Raw genomic sequence first — 16,717 nt, 5'->3', positions numbered from 1 at the left:
CACTAAAGCCACTTCGAAAGCCTGCCTGTTCTTTTGATTGTGCTAGATCTAGAGTCATACAAAGGCTATGAGCCAAGACTTTAGCAAACACTTTGTAAACCACTGATAGTAGAGTGATGGGTTGGTACTTCATCAGGTCTTCTGTTTCACCTTTTTTTATCTATCAGAATTAAGGTAGCCTTCTTCCGTGTTCTTGGTACATCATTTTTCTTCAGACATAGGGTAAATCATCTAGTTATACACACACACACACATATATATATATATATACAAAGATGAGCTATATTACATTTCAAACAATATGCCAAAGTGACAACGATTTGATCAACCGTTATTCTACTGATCTGATCTCTAATGTGTGTGTGGGGGGGGGGGGGAATCTTCTAAATCCTATTTAGAACATCATCAGAGAACAAATTCATATAAATACTTTTAATACAGCAAAACTGGTGGCCCAATCAATAATTTAACATAATTGATGTTATATTAAAGCTAAGATCCTATATTACTACAGTACCAATTATCATTAACATTTAGGCCAAGAGGTTATGTGGGTAGAATGTGTGCAATCCATATTCTTGGGATTTTAGACCACCATTATTGTTAACATGTAGTTATATCATCTAGTGTACATCTAGTGTAAATCATCTAGTTATACACACACACATATATATATATATATATATATATATACAAAGATGAGCTATATTTCTCGATCTGTTTGTCGATCTGGAAAAGGCATATGACAAGGTGCCAAGAGAGAAGCTATTCAATACGCTGCAGTTATATGGTGTCGATGCGGCATTATATCAAGCAATACTTAGTCTTTATTTGAGTTGTAAGTCAGCAGTTAGAATTGAAGGAAGTACAGGAAGATGGTTTAATGTTAAATCTGGTGTGAGACAAGGATGTACATTATCCCCTCTGTTATTCATTATCTATATGGATCACATTATGAAGGAAAGTGGTATTAAACATGATATCAAAATTGGAGATGTTAATGTCAGCTCTTTGCTTTATGCGGATGATATTATACTTCTAAATAAATCTGCTACAAGTCTGCAAGATTCTCTGACTAAATTGAATAGCTGTTGTAATAGATATGGTATGAAGGTCAGCAGTAAAAAGACAAAGACAATGAAAATAGGCAGAATCATTGAAAATGTAAACTGTGTTGTGAATGGAGAACCTGTGGAACAAGTAAAACATTTCAGCTATTTAGGCACGATTTTTACTGAGGATGGTAAATTAAATATAGAAATAGACAACAGAATCAGCAAAGCTGATATGGTGGGAAGTCAACTAATTAAATTCATATGGAATAAGAGAGAAATTAGTCGGAACACTAAATTAGCTGTATACAAGACAGTGTTCAAACCAGTTTTAACTTATGGATCTGAGAGCTGGGTCAGAAGTAAAACACTTGACCAAAGACTAGAGACCACAGATATGAGAGTCCTGAGAAAGATTATAGGCGTGAACAGATGGCATCAATGGCAATATCATATTAAAAATGAGGATATTAGGAAAGAACTTGACATTGTCAGCATCCAGGAATGCGTTAGCAGAGCTAATCTCAGGTGGTATGGTCACTTAAACAGAATGGGCGAGGAAAGATTAGCAAAACAAGTGTTCTCTGTCAGGTTGGCAGCAAAACGATTCAGAGGAAGACCAAGATATAGGTGGATTGATACGGTACAAAGTGCCTTAGACGATAGAAATATAAGATCTGATAATGTTGGAGTCTTGACTGATTAACAGACTGATTTGGAGGAAAATTGTAGATAGGAAATTAATAATGATGTAATTTTTTTCATGTAGTACTATCATATCCTGTACACCCCTTGAGGGTACATGGCAGGAATTTGATGATGATGATGATGATTATTGTTAACATTAGGGCGGACAACATGTTCATTGTCAATCACGCGATATCGCGTGATGCGAGTTCTCGTCTCTTGGCCGATCACGCATTTTCGCGTGGACGTCGCTAACTAGATAAAAAAAAAATAAAAAAAAATTTGGCCACCACATGAAATTCCAATTTTCAGCTTGGTAAGGAACGATATCGCATGATGCGAGTTCTCACCATACGGCCGATCACGCGTTATCGCGTGGCCGTTGCTAACTAAGTAAAAAAATTTGGCCACCACACGAAATTCCAATTTTCAGCTTGGCAATGAAAGTGTTAATAAGAATTTGTGATGTGAGGAACCTTTATCTGGTCTCTTTCGAAAGGTGAGTTAGCTGGTCTCATACAAAAGTAGGGGTTATTTCACCTGGAAACTCGGGGTTTTTTTTGTCCCCCAGAACAAGCAAACCAGTCCCGTGACTGTAATCCACACATGGATTACAGTCAGGAATACTTAAGACTTGGCCATAGGCCTGATTCGTCAGATATGCTAGTCTCGAGCCCATATAAAATTAAGGGGGAATTGAGATGGTGCTGTACCTCCCTGTAAAAGGGGCTCATGCCCATTGTATCGTTATATAAAATAAATAAAAATAAAAAAAAAAATAAGAATTTCACAGTCTCTTGAAATTTATACTCACACCATGTTTTGGTGTGAGCATACTCCAGGGTGGATAAGTTGATTAAGTTCCTTAATTTTGCAAAAGGTTTAAAAGTAGTAAGGTTATATTTGTGTAGTATTCTGTTTATTTTATTTGATATCCCTTTAATGTATGGAAAGGCTACAGTTTTATTGTAATCTAGTTTATTTTGTTTTTAAGTGGAGTCTTGTGAAAAATTTTGTTGATAATATTTTTGCTGTAGCCATTTTTCAGAAATGTATTGCTAACAACTTTTACTTCATGTTTATATGCTTGTTCACTGATGTGCTCTGCAGATTTGGTGAGATATAAAAATATAAGAATCAGGATACAAGGATAAACAGATTTGAAATACAAAGTATCAACATTTAGTATTGAGCAGAACATGAGAATCAAATTGAAAAGAAAAAGTTTAAAAACTGAAATTGAAAAAAAAATAAAAAGTTTATAGAAGAATGAAAGTGAAGCAACTTTCTGAAATGTAGCACTAACAGAAGGAATTTGAAAACAAGAAATTAAATGTGATCTGTTATCAAAATATGAAGAAAATGTTGAATGATAAAAGCCAAGAAAGCATGTGATGAAATTATCTGCAAAGATATAAAATCAGAACATCAAAGTGGACATAAGTTAAAGAGACTGTCCTGGCAAAAGAAGAAATCATATGAAAGTCCCTAGCAAGTCACCAATATGACCTCAGAGAATACAGAGTAAAATGTAAAGAGTCTGGTTTATGCATAACAGTAGCTAAATGGATGTCATGAAAAGACTTGAAGAAACACAGAACATAAATATAAAAGTTGAAAAATGTTCTGCAGGCTACTGAAAAAAAGAAGCTTAGAAATAGAGAAAACAGTGCTGTAAAAGTAATCAAAATTAATAAAGGTGACATAAAAACTGAAGATAAAGATATTCTGGATGTCTGGAATAATTACTATGAAAAATTATTCAATCAAATTCATTGAATCTCAGAAGAAGCTTTTTTTTTTTTTAATTTAAAAAAAAATTAAAAAATAAGTCAAACACACATGCATCAAAATCTGACTTCCGTAATATAAGATCTAGGTCAAAAGGATGTACACCAGGGTGCCTGTTACTAATAAGATTATTAACATAAAGATGACAAAGGCATATTATTAAAGGAGCATCCTCTTCTTGTTTAATACACTGTGATTTCCTATTGTAGAAATTATGACATTAATGAGATGATATATGTATTGAAAATAACAACTCACCAGAAAGAGACAGGCAGAGTTGTATGAATTGGTGCATATGTTAATACCCTGCTAGTTTGAAAGGATGCTTGTTGACTGCAAACAGTAATATCATATTACAAATGTTGATTAAAGCAGTATTCTGAAAATGAATAAAGAAAGAAGAAACCCAATTATTTTGATGATCTCATAATTTTTATAGAAGATGCAGATGACATCATCTGGTTTAATCTTATGGTGCATAATGCATGGCATACCTTATAGGTTTACCATTTATAATTAACCTGGTGATGCCATTCCTTCCATATTGCAATATTATTAGTGATGCTTCACTAAATTATTAAAGAAGGCCAAAACAGATTCTTTGTTAAAAAATAAAATAAAAAATAAAAAAAACTCATATATTTTATTTCTTTTATTTTTTTTATTTAATTTATTTTTAATTTCGTCTTACTTTGTCTAAGTTTCCAATCTTCCCCCATTATGTAAAATTAATCAGATTTTCTTTTCCTCCTTTCATTATTCATCTTTGGTACTATTCTGCAACTTTTGCTGTCAAAGTAGTTGGAAGTTTTTTTTCCACTTGGTTAGACTATAATAAATTTAGTTTAATCCTTTATCCAAGTGTATAAAGGATTAAATTAAATTTATTATACTGCTGTCAAAGTAGCATCTAACAACATGTACATTATGTGATAATATCCAAACAACTTGCCATCTCTGGCAATTTGTTGTTATTAGCAATAAATTTACCAAATTCCTTGATATAATTAGTTTTTTTTTTTTTACTCCTTGCAATAGGAAACAAGACTATATATATTAAGCATTAACAAAAAATAAAAATACTCCTTTCATAGTAGATCTTACCATCGTTTGTTATAATATGATCTTAGATATAAAAAAACATTACCTATAAGAAAAATGTATATTTTTTTAAATATACAACCAAATTTCTTGGTTAATATACAAATAATTGCTAGAAGCTAGAGAAGCCAAGTCAGTTTGCTATCAAAGAATACATTGCACAACCAGACCTGTTCAACTTGTTGGTTGCATCAATCACTCTTAGGATCCAGTCTCTCCCTGATACACAAATATTTTTTATTTTACAACAAAGATAAAATAAGTATCTAGTAATTCTTTGACATTTTATCAAAACAAATTTCTAAAAAAGAAGTACAATATTTACCTTATAGCCTTGATCAGGAAGCATATTTAAAAGAAAGCATACCAATTTCTGAGGAAATTCTAATTTTATGGTCCAAAATACCAACTCTTCTAAGAATGTAACATGTTCAAGTTCTGGTTGTAAGCTTTTTATATCTAAATTTAAAATAGAATATATGAACATAACAAAAACTACACATGTAAATTCTAAGCAAAGTAAAACTTTTTAAGAATGGAAAATGTTAAAGAATTTGCAATTTATGGTTTTAAATTTTTTTTTTTTTTTAGGGGGGGGGGTCAATAAATAATAGAAAATTGAAAATTATTGAATTTTCTATTACTTAAATGCATTTATGGAGAAGACTTGTTAATTATGCAGTAGCAAACAAAGCAGGAATGATCAAATATTCTGACCTTTTCTATCATGCGCTATTAGCAAACTAACTGCACATTACTCATGCTTCAAATGAATTATTTTGCTAATAATATCACATTTCAACTTGAATATTTTGCAATAGTGAACTAGCTCTGCTGTCAGATATTCCTCTGCATAGTTCTATATTTGAAAATGAGCAAGTAACACACATGACAACTCAGAACTAAATTACTTTATTAAGTCACTTAAATATAAAGAGCCAATAGGCTTCATTTCGGCGATATAAATATTATTTAAATTAAGGAGATATTAAATCTCACATTGTTTTAAAACCAAATAAGAAACTCAAAGATTGGAATCAGAGAGTTTCATGCCAAATATAGTATAATAAACTATAAAAGTATCGGCAACTACTAGCGTGAGCTAATGCAAGTAGTCCAAGTACATAGTACAAACTCGGGCAACTCGCAGCAAAGATGGTAAAGTTCTGATCGCTATTCTTGGTATTTTCCATAATGTAAAACACATTTCCTAAGAAATGTATGCTGTTATTACATTATGGTGGGAGGTCACTGTGGGATTTAATATCCCCTTAATTTAAATAATGTTTATATCGCCGAAATGAAGCCTATTGGCTCTTTATATTTAAGTAACTTAATGGGTGCACCTTTTTGACAACTCGTATAGCAGAGTATATAAGTTCTTTTCACTATATGGTATCTATTTGGTCTAGCTACTCACTGATGAAGCCTCAAAAAAGGCTGAAACCGGTCTGGGTAGTGACCTCCCACCATAATGTAATAACAGCATACATTTCCTAGGAAATGTGTTTTTACATTATGGAAAATACCAAGAATAGCGATCAGAACTTTACCACCTTTGCTGCGAGTTGCCCGAGATTGTACTAGGACTACTTGCATTAGCTCACGCTAGTAATCGCCGATACTTTTATAGTTTACTATATATTCGGCATGAAACTCTCTGATTCCAATCTTTAAGTTTCTTATTCGGTTTTAAAACAATGTGGGATTTAATATCCCCTTAATTTAAATAATATTTATTAAGTCATTTTTATTTATACATTCTATCAAATATTCTGTATTGTTTTCCATGTTTTATTAGTCTCGACATTATAAATAGTCTGTATACTGCAATACTGAGATTTCCATAGCTGTAATTGTTCATTTCAAAAATTTCTGAAATATGTAGTTTATTCCAGAAATTTTCAACATGAAAGTCTATGTAGTGATCTCTGTCAACACAAACTAAAGACAACCAATTGTTTTGGTTTACATGCTACATGTGTCAGTGCAAACAAAGATAAAAATACCATGCAGTGAAATCTTGCAATGTGAAAGAGAGATAGGGTGGAAACTTAAGTGTCCCAGGGAGTGCTTAAAGATATACTTGTTATGAGGAAGATTGAACAATTAATTAGATACTTAATGATGATACTTTTTTGAGAGTAGATTTATATTTGGAAATACAGTGTGCAGATGGATGGAATTCAATATGTATTTTCTTAAAATTAATTTAGAAAATTTTCACTCACCCTCTTTTCTTTTTTTCCAGCACAATTTCCTATTGCCAATTCACAATTAACAATGTGAATTGGCAGTAGAAAAGAAATCATAAACTATCATAATACTTGTACACTTCACTGATGGGATTCTAACAAAGAATGATGATATATACTTATTACATCTGATACTGAGTAAACAGCTATGTGTGCAACAATTTTAAGGACAGAAATATGTGACCAACTTCAGAAGTGGGAACTGCTTGTCCAGGGATAAAGACAAACAAAATATAGTATGACTAAAATTTCCATAATGCTCAGTTTTTTTGTTTTTTTTTTTACAAATTTTGTGTTTTCACTTTAAAAAAATCACTTGGCAGTACAGTACATCACAACAGCATCCCAGTGATGGGAAAAGGCCTCTTCCAAATTTCTCCTTCTCCTCTATTATGGGCCATTCTCATCCAGTTGTTTCCTACAATTCCTATGATCTCTCACCACCTCATCTTCTGAACCTTTTCTTAACATTTCCCTCCATTACTGTTACTATGCTCTAAGTTTTTGTGTTCTCCCTCTCTCTCTCTTGTGTGTGTGTGTGTGTGTGTGTGAGAGAGAGAGAGAGAGTCTAAGACAAATTATAGGACCACATGTCAACATGGACAATAATAATAGAATCACTTGGCTTACAATGGGAAAATCACACTTCATCCACTGGCCCAATCGCCAGTAATTATTACATGAAAAGTTACTCAGGGCTGTATTTCTAGGTCTTGTCCATTAAAGGAACATGTTTTTCCCAGACAGGTTTTGTTACAACCCTGCAGGGGGAGGGGGGGGGGGGGGCACATTGCTCAAAGATGTGAGCAAAGTTGAAAAGAACATAGAGTTCACATCATGATTATAATGAGAGAGAAAGTTTACTCCTTTTTCATTGAGAGACTACTGGCATTTGTATACATGAGGTGGTTTCTGTTACGACACTCCTTAAGATAAAAGTTTTAATTAACATCTCTTTATATTTTGCACACAGAGTATAACTAATATCTAATTTATATATGTTTACATAAAATTTCTCTCGACAATACTGCATGTATGATTTGACTAGGTTTTATAACTTGTTTACATAAATACATATACTTCCGATAAATAACACTGCAAAAATAGAACATATTCTTTGTCAAGAGAGACTTTGCTTTTAACAATCTTACTGCTATAAAACCATCTGACACACCTTATGATTATGATCGCATCAATAAAATGTAATAAGTTTACTATCTTCTTAAATAACAGCATTAACTGCACATTATACACATGCATATTACTGTATATTTACATAATTTATACTTGTAAAATCATACCAAAATTTAGATGAATTTGTTGCTCCATGTATGAATACTTCATCAGATGTCAGTCTGTAACAATGGACCATGAACTGCTCTTCCCTTTTCGTACACTTTTCTTCAATGAAGCTACCTAGAATGAACTTTTCCCAGCATAGGCATAACCTCCTCCTTAGCTGCATGGTTCTCTCAATTACTTCTGATCTTAATAATAAGCAACTCATGAATACGGCTCTATGAGGCTTCGTGTCTCACGCATTGTGTCAAGAGAGAACAAACAGGTGTAAGCATGTCAGCCTTGAGTATCTATGTTGTCACTTTTTATTCCCCCCCCCCACTTTTTTTTTGAAATATGTTTTCAAAAAAAAAAAAAAAAGGCTTTGGTAATAATTTTGTCACTGCTCATTTTATTTTTGGTAGAACCTCAGTCATAGGTGGTAATGCATATGGTTGGGTTCTAACAGGCATTCTCTCACACATATTCAATGGTGATACTATCTAGCAAGACAAGAATTTTAGAGATAATCAGTCATGACTTTTGTTCTTGTAAAATTCATTTCAAGTGTGAACAGTTTGTTTATGTTATTTATTTGTTTATCAGGTCCAGTTTTCTGAGAAGATTGCAATATCACAAGCAAATCAAACATTGCTTAGTTTCCTTCATAAGATAATGATACCGTCCCTGGAACATTCAAGGTTTCTGTCATATGTTCGAGTGTAGTGTAAAAAGTCTAGGTCTAGGGCTATTGGATCACCTTGTTTAACACTTTTTACTAAGGGGAAATAATCTCCCTTTCTCTCTGTAAACAGCTGCTTAAGTGTTGCTGTAAATAGCTTGTATTAATCTGACATATTTAATATTCATACCTTGTCCATCAGAGCATCTAAAGAGCAGCTTGGAAATATAACAAGGATCTGTATTTAAGTTTCATAGATCTGAAAAAGGCACAGAACAAGGTGCCAAGAGGAAAGCTATTCAAAACACTACAGTTATATGGTGTAAATTGGAGATTATATCAAGCAATACTTGGTCTTTATTTCAGTTGGTCAACAGCTAGAATTGATAGCAAAATTGGAGGTAGTATTCTCAGTTCTTTATTTGGTGCAGATGATGTGATACTTTTAAATAAATCCAGTACAAGTCAGCAAGATTCCCTAACCAAATTGAATAACTATTGTAATAAACCTGGTATTTATTACAATCTGCAAAAAATAAGACAAAGACAATAAGAGTAGACAGAAACACTGAAAGCATCAACTGCAACCTAAATGGAGAACTTATAGAAAAAAAGTAAAGCTATTTAGGCACAATTTTTAGTGAAGATGGCTAATTAAATATGGAAATGGTAAGAAGTCAGCTGAATAAATTTATCATCATCATCAAATTCCTGATATGTACCCTCAAGGGGTGTACAGGATATGATAGCACTACATGAAAAATTTACGTCATTATTAACTTCCTATCTACAATTTTCCTCCAAATCAGTCTGTTACTTGTCAAGACTCCAACATTATCAGATCTTATATTTCTATCGTCAAAGGCACTTTGTACCGTATCAATCCACCTATATCTTGGTCTTACTCTGGGTCGTTTTCCTGCAAACCTGGCAGAGAACACTTGTTTTGCTAATCTTTCCGCGCCCATTCTGTTTAAGTGACCATACCACCTGAGATTAGCTCTGCTAACGCATTCCTAGATGCTGACAACGTCACGTTCTTTCCTAATATCCTCGTTTTTAATATGGTATTGCCATTGATGATATCTGTTCATGCATCTAATCTTTCTCAGGACTGTCATATCTGCAGTCTCTAGTCTTTGGTCAAGTGTTTTACTTCTGACCCAGCTCTCAGATCCATAAGTTAAAACTGATTTGAACACTGTCTTCTATTCAGCTAATTTAGTGTTCTGACCAATTTCTCTCTTTTTCCATATGAATTTATTCAATTGACTGCCTACCATACCAGCTTTGTTGATTCTGTTGTCTATTTCTATATTTAATTTACCATCTTCAGTAAAAATCGTGCCTAAGCAGCTGAAATGTTTTACTTGTTCCACAGGTTCTCCGTTCACAACACAGTTGACATTTCAACGATTCTGCCTATTTTCATTGTCTTTGTCTTTTTATTGCTGACCTTCATACCATATCTATTACAACAGTTATTCAATTTAGTCAGAGAATCTTGCAAACTTGTATCAGATTTATTTAGAAGTATACCATCATCTGCATAAAGCAAAGAGCTGACATTAACATCTCCAATTCTGATATCATGTTTAATACCACTTTCCTTCATAATGCGATCCATATAGATAATGAATAACAGAGGGGATAATGTACATCCTTGTCTCACACCAGATTTAACATTAACCATCTTCCTGTACTTCTTTCAATTCTAACTGCTGACTTACAACTCAAATAAAGACTAAGTATTGCTTGATATAATGCCCTATTGACACCATATAACTGTAGCGTATTGAATAGCTTCTCTTTTCTATCGACAAAACTTAAATACAGATCTTTGTTATATTCCCATGCTTTCTCAACTATTTGTCGTAAAGTGAAGATCTGATCCTGACAGCCTCTATTTGGCCTGAATCCAGCTTGTTCTTCATCAAGCTTTTCTTCCACAATTCTTCTCAACTGTTTCTCAAGTATATATACTAGCATAGATCTTGCCAGGAACACTCAGTAGGGAAATACCTCTGTAATTCTCACATTCAGTTTCATTTCCCTTTTTATATACGGGTACTATTAGAGCTCTACTCCAATCATCTGGAATTCGTCACTCTGTCCAGGCTTTCTGAACTATGCAGTGCAGCAACTGTAAGACTTTCATCCCACCATACTTCGGCATTTCTGGTCGAATATCATCTACTTCTGCTGCCTTTCCACATTTCAAGCCTTTGATGGCTTTTTCTACTTCAAGTATGGATATGTATTCCTGACTGCATGCATATTCAGTGTTTTTTACTACTGTGCTATTATCGCTGCTTGTTACTTTTAGCAGTTTTTCAAAGTAATTAATCCATACTTCAAGGATATCTTTTTCTCCTGTTTTCATGTTACCTTTACCATCTCTAACTCCTTCTACTTAGGCACGATTTTTACTGAAGGTGGTAAATTAAATATATTTAATTTACCACCTTTGCAACAGAATCAGCAGAGCTGGTATGGTGGGAAGTCAATTGAATAAATTCATATGGAATAAGAGAGAAATTAGTCGGAACACTAAATTAGCTGTATACAAGACAGTGTTCAAACCAGTTTTAACTTATGGATCTGAGAGCTGGGTCAGAAGTAAAACACTTGACCAAAGACTAGAGACTGCAGATATGAGAGTCCTGAGAAAGATTAGAGGCGTGAACAGATTGCATCAATGGCAATATCATATTAAAAATAAGGATATTAGGAAAGTACTTGAGATTGTCAGCATCCAGTAATGCATTAGCAGAGCTAATCTCAGGTGGTATGGTCACTTAAATAGAATGGGAGAGGAAAGATTAGCAAAACAAGTGTTCTCTGCCAGGTTGGCAGGAAAACGACCCAGAGGAAGACCAAGATATAGGTGGATTGATACGGTACAAAGTGCCTTAGATGATAGAAATATAAGATCTGATAATGTTGGAGTTTTGACAAGTAACAGACTGATTTGGAGGAAAATTGTAGATAGGAAGTTAGTAATGATGTAATTTTTTCATGTAGTACTGTCATATCTTGTACACCCCTTGAAGGTGCATGGCAGGAATTTGATGATGATGAACTCCTTTTACAGCACTCTTTCCTCTATTTCTAAGCGTCTTCAACAACCTCCAGAATATCTTACCACCATCTTGATATTTATTTTCTATGTTCTTGCCAAAGTCCTCCCATAACTTTCGTTTAGCTAGTTTTACACAGTGTTTCACTTTCTTACATTTGTCTCTGTATTCTCTAAGAGCAAATGCTGACTTATTTGCCAGGAACTTTTGATATGCTTTCTTCTTTTCCTTCACTGCCTCTTTAACTTCCTGTGTCCACCATAGAGTTCTGATTTTTCTATCCTTGCAGACTACCTTGCCACAGCCTCTCTGGCTGAATCAATCAGCGTTTTCTTCAAGGCTTGCCACTGAATCTCCAAGGTTTGGTTCCTGTCCTCAAACTCTGTCATTTTTTCTTCAATAATCTTTTGTGTATTTTAGTCTACAGTTCACATCTGAGAGCTGCTCAACTTTTATTTGCTTTAAAACTTTCTTACATGAATAAATTTATATGAAATAAAAAAGAAATTAGTCAAAACACTACATTAGCTATATAAAAGACAGTGTTCAGACCAATTTTAACTTGAGGACCTATAAGTTGGGTTAGAAATAAAACACTTTACCAAAGACTGAAGCCCATGGACAGAAAGATAACGGGAGTGAAGAGATAGCATCAATGGCAGTATTATATTAAATATGAGGATCTTAGGAAAGAACTGGACATTGTTAGCATTCAAGAATGTGTTAGCGGAACAAATATCAAGTGGTATGGTCACAAACAGAATGGGAGAGGAGAGATTAGCAAAACAAGTGTTCTTTGCCAGCCTGGAAGGAAAAAGACCCAGAGGAAGACCAAGATGTAGATGGATTGATACAGTAAAAAATGCCTTAGAAGACAGAAACATAAGATCTGATAATATTGGAGTGTTGACAGATAACAGATTAATTTGGAGGAAAATTGTCAACTGAAAGTTAGTAATAATATCCTGTACATATACCCTGAGAGTACATGTCAGGAATTTTATGATTAAATATTCTGTTGTAGAAAAGGTTTCCCCCCCCCCAACCACTAAATTCTGCTTGCCCAGATGACTGGATTGCTTCTAGTTGGCTATATATTCCATTTTGAATAACTCTAATAACAAGATGAATAATAAGGTGTAGTTACAGGAAATACGACTGACTGGTATATATACATTTTTAAATCAATTAAACTGTAGTTTCTATTTCTAAAAAAATACTTTTAACTGATGTTTAATATTTGTGCTCTAGTCTTACACATGTTCTGATAACCAACACAACAAAACAATGCAATATCAATAGATGATGTCTAGCTCAGTGATTGTACAAAATGATGTGACCACTAAAAATAAAAATAGTGCAATTCATTTAAAATGAATTATAAAAACAAAAAAATAGACTAATACTTTCAAATCTAATTCAACTTACATTTATAGTCATCAGGAACCTCACAATTCACTAAACTTGTTTTAGCAGCATCGTAATACTGCAAACTTTTTCTTAAATAATTTGCTCTTTGAGAATTTAGATGATCACATTCTGAAACAAAAGAATAATAAATGAAAGGCTTAGGTTTTATCACACACATACTATAACTTCTACACCAAGATTTCAGAACATACGCAAACAGTTACTTCAAATTCACTTTCCAATTTTTATGCAGTACTTGATGTAAGAAGCTGAAACTTTTGCAAAAAAGTGCAAACAGAACACACATGGAAATTCCAAGGTAACATCAGTTAAATTGCAAACACGGCAGGGATAGTTCAATTCATTCAAACTTTCTCTAATATATCTAATTTATGGCAATTACAGTACACAAGCAAGTAGTTCCACAAAAAAAAGTCAGAGGCCAGGATACTTTGGAGACAAAGCAAAGGCATTGCTTTTAACATGATCTGTCTAGCACAGGGGTCTTCAACCTTTCAGACAGTGCAGGCCACATTAAAAATTTCAATGAAGCCTGCAGGCCACTAAGCTATACTGTGGTATTTAGAATTGTAAGATACTTTCCAGATTCACAAGGAACACTGTGCATTTGATACTTTACATAAAATCCTATAAAAATAAACAAATTCAGCTTTAAGAGTGTAGGTAGGAGTCGGGTTCATGATAAGTAAATACAATCAATACTTGAAAAAAAAATTTAATGAAGAAAACATTAAATTTTTACAATGTCAATGGACTGCCGATGTTTTTCCTTGACCAGTGTTGTGTCCCAATTTACGATTTCTACTCTAATCTTACAAATTCCTTTTATCTATATTCTTCTAACTTCTATGCCCGAGATTTTACCAAAACTTATACCAATATCTAAGTTATTGCTCCCCGTAGTACCCCTAATATTTGTATTTATACTGCGCCTTTTGGGATATTTAGTTTAGGATATTACATACATAAACAAGGAGAGAGAACTCAAATATATCTGAAAGTGTAACTATTGCAGTCGTGACACTTAACTCGATTCTCAACTTAAATTTTCCACGTGACTAAGTACAATATTTTCAAGTGGTTATCAACTGCACCATTTATGTTGTCATAAATACGGAGAAAGTCAATCTCGAACATATCTCTTAGTATTTAAATATTATTGCAGTCGTGACTCTTAATCTCTTTCCTCAACATTAAATTTCCCGCGTGATTAGGTACGATGATTTTAAGCGGTGCATTGGATTAGCAACATCAGACAACTCTTTTATCATTGAACAAAAGGTTTATTAAGTTTCTAAACATGGTACAATTCAATTACTAAACTAAAATACTTATAGACTAACATTAAATCATTACAAGCAATATGGCTATTTGTGATTATGCCGCCATACACATTAATTCATAAATTCACCTGATGTGAACAAATTAGATCAATTCACACTATCTGATTATTCATACTGAAGTAGATTAACATTTCATTCACTGCTAACACATACTTGTGACATTTCAATTATTTTATACATTACATTAGGCATTCAATTCTTAGGATATGTAATTACTTAATTCACACTATTCCGTTATACCGTTATTTGCACTAACACACAATTATGTCATTTAAATATCTTGTGCAATATAATAGACATGCAAAAATACCTTAGGACTCTTAACCATTACAAATCTTTAACACTAGTCAATCTACACATAACACATTCTATCATATACTAAAGTCCTAATATAGCTTCAACAGTTCTATATTGGAATCACGATACTTTTCACAGACAAATATCTAGCTAACATAGGTTATGATTTACAGTACCTTTCTTGAGCTTTTCGTATGGGCCTTTATTCTTTTCCAAACGAACCTCTGGTATAACTTCTCGTAACTCTGGAATACTTTAACACACATATATTTGCTCTACTATTAGCAATGAGGACATCGATCTCATTACAGCTTTCTGCTTTGCGTAGTTATCACCAGCGTCGAAACGAAGAAGATCCCTCCTTTTCTAGGACTCTATGGCAATTTTTTCTTTGCTTCCTACTCGGGAAAACCGGGAATCAAAATCCCGCTCACTTTCGTTTCCGTGTTGTGACGAGGAGATATCACCCCTGTCGCCACTCAGGAAAACCCCGTGAACTCCACCGGAACCAAAATCAAATTCCAAGGCCAAAAGCGACTATCCAAAAAAAAAAAGAAGTCTTCTCCAGGGGGTTACCAACCCTTTTATAGCTGCTTCCCTAACGGCACCTTTTCTTACTTCCTTTCTCCTCCTTCTACTTGTTTTTTAATCATCGACCAATTAGGGTGGCGTTTTCCTGCCAAACGTCATTTGATCAGCAAGCCCGTTCTCAATGTTTCAATCCGGGGATCGGCCCTAAGCGATAGCTTTGTTTTTCTTGTGCTAGCCTGACTTAATCCCCTTTCAAACTTTTTCTATGAATTCTACTTAACTTAATTTCTCACATAACGTATTTTATGACTCGCCCCTTTCTATTATTTACTTAACTCTCTCATTTTTAATCGTATTACAATATTAATCTATACTTTCCTTTGTTAGCTACTTATTTAGTTAGAATTCCTTATTTTAAGTCATATTACAATATTAATACATTCCTTCCTTTATCAGCTACTTTAACAACAACCCTTACGTTTTATACATTTTACTGGATGCAAGAAATTTTCCATTAAATAATTCATTTTCTTATGCAGGGGTTTTAATTTATGATATTTATTCTTCATGTTACACCATGATGGCTGAGAATACTATATTCCTAAGACATCAGGTGTAACACCAGCTTATCGATGTTAGCATCAATGTTGGAAGTCACTATGTGCAGAATATTCTTGAGATGTTGGTCCGTAATCTGAGTTCTTGTCTTGGACTTCACATGCTTCATTCTGGAGAAGAAATGCTCACATAAGTATGTGCTTCCTAACAAAGCGCACATCTTCAAAGCATGCCAGTGACGATTAGGAAATGCGTCCTCCGAAATGCAGTCTTTGTAAAATGTAAGCAAGGGCACATTGAATAATTTTTCTCTCAAAGAGGAGTTGTTTTGGAGTTCAAGCAGCTCCATTTCTACTGAGTGGCATTTTGGCAGCATTGACACTGAATGGCATTGAAAATAAATCTAAAGAAGACTGCTGGTTATGAAAATCACTAAATCTCTCTGCGAACTCACTTCACTACACGTGGCTAATTGTGTAGCATATTCATCAAGAGTCGAACAGTTGGACTAAGCAAGAAGCTGAAAATTAGTTAAGTCTTTTTTTGCGAGTTGTGCCTCCCAAAGTTTGAGCTTGGCCAACTTTCGGATCACAAAAGCTTTGATGTGATCAAACAAAGTGTGCACCAGTTG

General features: G+C 33.7%; 1 protein-coding gene across 2 annotated transcripts in view; it reads right to left on the bottom strand.

Annotated features, from left to right (window-relative positions):
* Positions 1-16,717, bottom strand: part of Ubr3 (Ubr3 ubiquitin ligase) — a 542,232-nt gene that overhangs the window by 407,727 nt on the left and 117,788 nt on the right. For both annotated transcript variants that reach the window (XM_090394146.1, XM_090394147.1), the window contains exons 5-6: positions 13,355-13,465; positions 4,957-5,090 (exon numbers count right to left, since the gene is read on the bottom strand). In XM_090394146.1, the coding sequence (XP_090250272.1) occupies positions 4,957-5,090; positions 13,355-13,465 (245 nt within the window). The remainder of the gene's footprint in view (positions 1-4,956; positions 5,091-13,354; positions 13,466-16,717) is intronic.

The sequence above is a fragment of the Typopeltis vanoorti genome, chromosome 6 (assembly GCF_054136105.1).
Source record: "Typopeltis vanoorti isolate ZY-2024b chromosome 6, IOZ_Tvanoo_1.0, whole genome shotgun sequence".
NCBI classification, from domain to species: domain Eukaryota; kingdom Metazoa; phylum Arthropoda; class Arachnida; order Uropygi; family Thelyphonidae; genus Typopeltis; species Typopeltis vanoorti.
Note: the sequence above shows the minus strand (reverse complement) of the source record. Positions and strands in the feature narration are given on the sequence as shown.